The sequence below is a fragment of the Aedes albopictus genome, chromosome 3 (assembly GCF_035046485.1).
Source record: "Aedes albopictus strain Foshan chromosome 3, AalbF5, whole genome shotgun sequence".
In the NCBI taxonomy this organism is placed as follows: Eukaryota; Metazoa; Arthropoda; class Insecta; order Diptera; family Culicidae; genus Aedes; species Aedes albopictus.
This window is the reverse complement of record NC_085138.1, coordinates 317537608-317545773: the sequence shown is the minus strand read 5'-3', so window position 1 is coordinate 317545773 and position 8166 is coordinate 317537608. Positions and strand designations below refer to the sequence as shown.

At 38.9% G+C, this 8166-nt stretch overlaps 1 protein-coding gene across 1 annotated transcript; it reads left to right on the top strand.

Moving 5' to 3' along the window:
• The first annotated feature begins 405 nt into the window (after positions 1-405).
• LOC109413575 (enoyl-CoA hydratase domain-containing protein 3, mitochondrial) lies at positions 406-1533 on the top strand. The gene is made up of 2 exons (XM_019687264.3): positions 406-565; positions 627-1533. The coding sequence occupies exons 1-2, from the start codon at positions 530-532 to the stop codon at positions 1422-1424; spliced, it is 834 nt and encodes a 277-aa protein (XP_019542809.3). The 5' UTR covers positions 406-529; the 3' UTR covers positions 1425-1533.
• The last annotated feature ends 6633 nt before the right edge of the window (positions 1534-8166 follow it).

The window sequence follows — 8166 nt, the reverse complement described above, 5'->3', positions numbered from 1 at the left end:
CTGGAAAGAAATGAAAATTGTGTAACGCTCGTAACGCCTGCCGGGCAAATCAAATGGAGCTGTCACTTTTCCTTGCGGAAAAATATTCCGTTCATTTATTCCTCAAGGAAAAGTGACATTTCTTCCCATACTAATCAGTTGCCAAAATTCCTTTGGTAATTAGAGGGATTTTTTCTGGAGTGCGTTTCTTACCAGGTGCGTACTAGACTTTAGTAGCAACAGAGCAATGGCGGATATTTATTCGACCGTCCGGTCCGCCCATAAAATCGGCTCGTAAAATGTACATTTTCAGGGCAAAAATTATGACCAGTTTGGAGATCACCATTGTTCCACTATGTATATCAAATTGTTTTGCTTTCATAATGTCTGTTCACATCTTTTCACTCATCGGCCATCAGTTTGTTTTTGTTTCCGTTTAGTTGCTTATCGCTATATTTTTCGGTTTGGTTGTTGAAATTTTATGTTATTTTATAATAAAGATTACAATTAAGATAATATTTAATAAACCATTAAAAAATAGTTGCTTACAATGCTGCGAAAGTTCGGTCTGCTCCAGCATCACAAGGTAACCCAAATATGCTATAACAGGCGTTATTTCCTCACCGTTTGTTTTTACGTAATTCCAGCTCGGTTCAGTTGCATACCGGCGCCGGCTGCTGAGCACCTTCACCGAACGCGATGGCATCGGTCACATCCAGCTGGACAACGAGAAAACCCGTAATTCGTTGTCGCTTGATATGATGGACAGCATCCAGCAGCATATCGTTGCCCATCAGGACGATCCCACCGTGCGGTGTTTCGTGCTGTCCGCCAAAGGTCATGTCTTTTCGGCCGGGCACAATCTGAAAGAGCTGACGCCCGAACGGGGACCGGATTTCCACAGGCAAGTGTTCGCCAAATGCTCCGAATTGATCGGGGTCATCCTCAGGGCTCCCGTTCCGGTGATTGCCAGGGTGGATGGTTTGGCTGCGGCCGCCGGATGCCAGCTGGTGGCTTCCTGCGATATGGTCGTTTGCAGCGATAGCAGTACTTTTTCCACTCCCGGCGCCAGTTTTGGGATTTTCTGCTCGACGCCGGGAATCGCCGTAGCCAGGGCCGTTCCTCGCATGAAAGCTTCCTACATGCTCTTCACGGGGCTTCCCATCAGCGCTCAGGAAGCGCTGGAATCCGGGCTGGTCAGCAAGGTGGTCCCATCGGATCGGTTAGACCAGGAAGTGGAAACCATTTGCGATGCGATTAAGGGGAAAAGTCGGGCCGTGATTGCGCTGGGAAAGAAGTTTTTCTACGAGCAGATCGCAATGGATGTGAACAGTGCCTACCGGAAGGGAGAGCAAGTCATGGCCGACAATCTGGGGACGGTTGACGGCCAGGAAGGGATTCTGAGCTTTGTGGAAAAACGCAAGCCGGTTTGGAGACATCACTGAGTATCGATCGGTAAGTAGAACTGTTTTGATCAATTGCATTTATTTTTGATGTTTATATTTGCCATTTAATCGAGTTTATTTACATATAAAAATGTATCTATTATAAATATCGAAGAAGTCATTAATCCGAAAGCCGTATTAATAGACACCTATTTTTTGAAGGATTTGTTTTATTCTCTCGAGCACTCTCGGCATACGATTTCGTACCACTTCCGAAGGGAGCAAAAAGTAAACTTCAAATGTTTATTCTTTGCCATCATCATCGCGTTTTATTGCAATTAACCCTTCCGTTACCAAAACATAAGTCTGGAAGTTCATGCCGGTCACTAAGTGTCTTGGAACCAGTTTTACGGATGTTCCGAGGAACCGGTTCCGGGGTAAATTTTTGAATATGATTCAATACCTTCGTAATTATTCAAGATACATCATTCTGAACTGTTTTTGTGTTATCCGAAATATTTCGTCCTGGTATTTATTCAAGGACTTTTCCCTGGATTCACCTCCATTTATCGATTCTTCCAGCGAATTGTTAGGTATTCTTTCATGGATTCCTTCCGATATTTCTTCAATAAACTTCTCCTGGGATTTTCCAGGCATCCCTGATGAAGTTTCACAAGAAATTCTTGCAGAGATTCCTCCAGCAATCCCTCCTAGGATTATTCTAGAAATTCTTACTACGAAACCTCCCGGAATTCTTCTAGGGATTTCCCTAGAGATTTCTATTGGGATTTTTTTAGGAATTCTTGGTGAGGTTATCCAAGACAATCTTCCTGTGATTCTTCCAGAAGTTTCTCTGGCGATTCCTCCAGAAATTCCTTCAGATATTTTGGCCTGGGATTTTTCGAGAAATTCTTCATGGGATTTCTCCAAGAACTCGTTTTGGCCTACCTCCAAGAATTGATTGCCTTCGATTCCTTCAGGGACTCTTCCAAGAAATCCATCACAAAAAAAACCAATAGAAATCTCTAGAGAAATCCCTAGAAGAATTCCGGGAGGTATCAAAGTAGTAATTTCTAGAACCACCCTAGGAGGGATTGCTGGAGGAATCTCTGCAAGAATTTCTAGTGAAACTTCATCAGGAATGCCTGGAAAATACCAAGAGAAGTTTATTGAAAATAATATCGGAAGGAATCCATAAAGAAATACTTAGAGAATTCACTGAAAAAATCGATAGATTGAACTGTTGTGGCTTTCTCAGTCTAAGAGCATTGCAAACTGTCACAAATTTCGACAAATGAAAATATTTGTATTATCAAACAAATGGAACAGTTCAGTTTAAACTATAAATCAGTTTGTCGCTATAGTAAACTGAAAAATCGGTTGATTTGAACTAGAATTTAATTGTGTTTACAATTTATTTTTCTGCGTGAAGTGCAGCTTTGGCCGTGATGGATAACGCGCAGGTACTCAAGACTGCATCCGCAAAAAGTTGGTCGGTTTCGATGTGTTGTCTTTTTTTATTCGTTTTCGTTTCCATTCGCTTGTCGAGTGTCTAAAAATAGATTTCCGAGCTGCCGCAGGAGCTGCCGTCACCAACACATTCACTTGCCGGCTTTGTTAGTGGCAAAAGTGCAGTCGTTTGAAACAATCTGTTATTTTATGTTGAAACTACCAAATCTCTGTTTGTTCTAACAAACTGTCAAAAATTTCGGCAAATGAAAATATTTGTATTATCAAAAAATGGAACAGTTTTGTTTAAATTAGGAATCAGTTTGTCGCTATAGCAAACTAAAAAATCGGTTGATTTGGACTGGAATTTAGTTGTGTTTACAATTTATTTCTCTGCGTGTTGCTTCAAGAAAATTTGGTCTGCGGCACAACGAAATGTTACAGAGAAAGTTGTGCAGAATCTAATGGGAGATATCAAGAGGAAAGTCCGAGCGTTCTTCAGAAATGCGAAATAAATGTTCAAACTCACGTAAATTCGGTCACATGGATGTTGATTGTCATTTATAAAAAATAAACTTATGAATTTGTTCAAAAATAAATCAGGTCAAACATTTCAATAGGTCCTATCTGCATTTGAGAGGCTCTCTCTGCTCACTTTCTCTCTCAATTATTGAAATGTAATGGTACACTTTTCAACTATTTTTGCAGTACAAATCAAAAGACGATTGTTTTGTCCATCGTTCAATACAATGAAACAATCATAATACAAATAAACAGCTTAGATATTAATGAAAGAGAGGGAAACCAAAGAGAGCAATCCCCACAACCCAACAGTATGGTCACTTGAGTATCCCTGGGATTTTAATTATATGATGGTCAGTGATCACAGCCATCAAAACGTTCCACCCTTTACCAGGGCTTGCGACCTGTAACCATGATGATTTCCGCTATGGGAAACCACTATGGCTAGCGGTGTTACGAACGCATCCAGTTGTCCTAATGAACAAAACGGTTTTAGGCGTAAAATTGTCTGGAAAATCGAATTAAAGTGGTTAAACAGACCGCACGGATCATTATCCTGCTCATTTTGCCCTAATTCCCCAGTTTTTTTATTGACTTTTATATGAAACTAGCTCTAAAACACTTCTGAAACATGAATGCAGTTTGCCTTGAAGGACTTTTCTGAAGGATTTTTCTGAGAGACTAAGATGTAGAGAATCGATTGGAAGTGATTGCAGTGATCGCATGAATGTATTTATGCTTATTTTATCCTGATTCCCCACATATATTGTGTTTTGTATGAAATTAGCCCTATAACTCACAAGAAACATATGAAAGGTACGTTCAGAAGCGTTTATTTGGAGGATTGAGGTACAAGGAATTGATTAGCAGTGATGGCAGTGACCGCGTGAATGAAATTATGCTCACTTCACCCTCAATCCCCACATATATTGAGTTTTGTATGAAATTAGTTATATAACTCACAAGAAACTTAAGGGTGGGTTTCTGGGTGCAGTATCATAACGTCCGAGGCCATAATGTCCCAGGACTTTATGGCGCATTTTTTCGGGGCATAAGGTACAAACATGCAGGTATGTCACGAAGTCCAAGGAAAGAAGGCACATAGGATATTATGACGCACCCAAATTTTTGGACGCTATTTCGCAAAAAAACGCGACTTAACGACCGGGACAGTATGGCCTCGGACGTTGTGATCCGGCCCCGGGTTTCTGTAATGGATTATGATACAAGGAATCGATTAGAAGTGATGGCAGTGTCCGCGTGAATGTAGTTATGATCATTTTACCCTAATTCCCCACATATATTGAATTTTGTATGAAATTAGCTCTATAATTCACAAGGAAATTATGGGTGGTATGTCAAGAAGCGTTTATTTGGAGGATTATGATACAAAGAATCAATTCGAAGTAATTGCAGTGATTGCGTGAATGTAATTATGCTCATTTTACTCTGATTCTCCACATATATTGAATTTGTTTTTAGAATTAGCTATAATATAATAAAATACTCACAAGAAGCTTGTAGGTGGTATGCTGTGAAGGACACTGCCATCACTTCTAATCGATCCCTTGTATCGTAATCCACTGAAGAAACCTTTCATAGCATACCACCTTTAAGTTTCTTGTGAGTTATATACCTAATTTTCTACAAAACTCAATATATGTGGGGAATTAGGGTAAAATTAGCATAACTACATCTGCGTGTACACTGCCATCATTTCTAATCAATTTTTTGTATCAAAATCTACAATGGAAACTCTTCATAGCATACCACCCTTAGTTTTCTTATAACTCATAACTCCCAGCTAATTTCATAAAAAAAAACTCAATATATGTGGGGAATTAGGGTAAAATGAACATAACTACTAGAGTGGGTCAACGTTGTATGGAGAAACTTTAAATTTGATCGCATCAACCCGGAACAAAGTTTTTTCAATCTGTATTGGCGGCCAAAACAACTGTGCAAAATTTGGAAGCGATTGGTTGCGTCGCCGTATTCCGCATTGCGATTGATATTTGTATGGAAGTTAGTATGGGAAAACGTACTTTTTTGCATTTTACTCATAACTTGAATTCCTTTGTCTAATACCATGTAACTAATGACGATAAAGTATAGCCTAGGATATGCCGAAAAACTTTACCGAAGACCGCAAAGTGATCCGACGCTTGTGAAAAAAGTTATTCGCTTGGTAACTTAGGACAAAAATTGAGATTTTATTGTTGATGTTATTCCTTTACATGTTAAATGTTAAGCACCACTAGGCAATCTGTACGTTAAAACTTTTTTCACAAATGTCGGATCACTTTACGGTCTTCGGCAAAGTTTTTCGGCATATCCTAGGCTAATACTTCAACATCATTAGTTAGAAAGTTTTAGACGAAAAATTTAAATTTATAAGAAAAATGCAAAAAAGCACGTTTTCCCATACTAAATTTCATACAAATTTCAAACGCAATGCGGAATACGGGGAAGCAACCAATCGCTCCCAAATTTTGCACAGTTGCTTTGGGCGCCAAAATGAATCAAAAAAGCTTTGTTCCGAAAAATCGACTTTGTTGACCCAGTCTAATAACTACATCTGACGTGTGCACATTGGTCGGGCTCCATATAAAGGGGCGGCCAAAACTCTCAAAAAACGGAATTGATATTTTTAAACTTTTTTTCACTTTATAACAAAGATAATGTATTGTAGTTTTATGATTCTTAATTAAAAGCATACCAGCTTTTGATTTTCTATGACATTTTCACTGCCAAAGTGGCCCAAGCCATAAAATTGAAAAATGAATTATTCGAAAAAAGTATAATAATAATATTTTGAGAACGGAATATATGTTTTATGTTATCCAGCATATGAAAGCTTGTTATTGGACTGTTTGAATGCACGTATGATGCAAAATTAATATGTCACAAAACTTTTCAAATTTTCATATATTGTACCTTAGGAATTTTGGTAATTTTTAAGTTAAAAAACGGTTAGTGTCGTCACGTGTCGCCGCAATTTCGAATAGTACATTTTAAACATGATGCTTAGGGCTGCATAAAAACGTTTAAACTTTTTGCAGAAATTTGCCGTTTTTCAAATTAGAGCTATTTAAAAAAGTCATATTTTTTTCATATATTTTACGTTATTTTTCCATTTTTTACTGAAATAAAATTTATCTTTCCACATTTTTCACACGTTTTGAACAAACTTGATTGGATTTGATCGAAAGATGATCATTTAATTAAATTTAAATTGATTTTCTAACAAAAATGTAAAAAATGTGGGGTTTACTGATTTTTACCGTTATTGAAATTATTGAAGTTACGTAATTTTTGAATACCCCTTTTTAAACAATAAAAATACTATAAGGCTATCTGACGTTTGATCTCCTTTCTCTGTTTCGCTCCCGAGATGGATAGGTTTGTTTTCATACGGAAACGTTTCCGTATGAAAACATTAAACGAAAAATTGCTATCTTCTGTGTCTGCTTGAGAGAGAAGGGTAATGAGCGCTAGATTGCCTTATATAACATATCTAGACAACTTATAACTTCGATTAAACACATAAAAAGAGTTTTGGCCGACCTTTATATTTTTCCGAGCTTTGTGGTGTGGCAGGCACGAAGATACTCTATGCCTAAGGAAGTCAACGAAACTCCCTTTACGAATAGTTCCTGGACCGACCGGGAATCGTATCCGTTACCCTCAGCATGGTCATTAGAGTGGGTCATCGTTTAGCTGAGCTTGATTGACCGCCCGTGGATGCTACTCCAGTATCGCCAGACCAGCTACACTCACACAAGGACCAATGAGATAGCTGCCGGGGTCTAGCAGGCATCTTCAGTGTGTGAGCGTTGGTGATCTTCTATTTTTAGGCGACAATGGCGCCTGCCACGTCAGGTTGCAGGTCAATGTGGGGAAGGGGTAAGGAAGTGATGATTGCAATCGTTTGTATCCACATCTGGCCGAATATACCTCTGCGCCAGCACAAATTCATGCGGATGTTGGAGTGTTGGTGGGAATTGGTTGGCAGAAGGTTCACACATTGGTGTGTGGATACCAGAGGAAGATGATAGAATTGTGTGTTTTTATTATTTTGAAGATGTGCGGCACAGCTCGCTTCATTGCATAACTTGTAGGCGTTTTTCTAATAGGATTGTGACACTGTGCTGTGAAAGTTTGGAAGGAAGGGAAACGGCTTTTTCAACCCGTTTCTGTTCTAGCGACGGCTATGAACATGTTTATATACATGAGTTGTATATGTAGAGAGCAGAGAGAAAGTATTTAGAAAGATACAAAGTAGGAGGAAAGGGACGGGCCAGGGATTGATCCCAGGACCTTCTGCATATAAATCAGAAGCGGTAGCCACTAGACCACCAAGCCTGTCTATGGTCATTAGAGTGGGTCATCGTTTATATGGAAAAATGAAAAAAAAAAATCAATGGTATCCCATCAGATCCCATTTCAGGACCCAAATGAGTGTGCAAAATTTGGGCACGATCGGTTATGTCTACGTTTTGCGCATCGCGTTTGAAGTTTGTATGGAATTTAACATGGAAAACACCCTTTTTTGCATTTCTCTCATAACAAGCTCGAATTTTTCTAAAACCGTGTAACCGATAGCGTGAAAACATAGCCTAGGGTGTCCTGAAAAACTTTGCCGAAGACCGCGAAGTGATCTGATGCGTATGAAAAAAGTTATAGCGTTAACATTGCTTGGCGAAACAGCATGATTTTGTTGCTATTGTTATTCCTTTACATGTTAAAACATAAACACATGCATGCGGTTCGTTGTTTATAACTTTTTTCACAAGCATCGGATCGCTTTGCGGTCTTCAACAAAGTTTTT

What these genes read in the sequence shown, in the direction of transcription:
- LOC109413575 (XM_019687264.3), top strand. Translation starts at nt 530, where the DNA reads ATGCTGCGAAAGTTCGGTCTGCTCCAGCATCACAAG. An exon ending in GTCTGCTCCAGCATCACAAG is followed by an intron (nt 566 to 626) that starts GTAACCCAAATA and finishes ACGTAATTCCAG; the next exon opens with CTCGGTTCAGTTGCATACCG.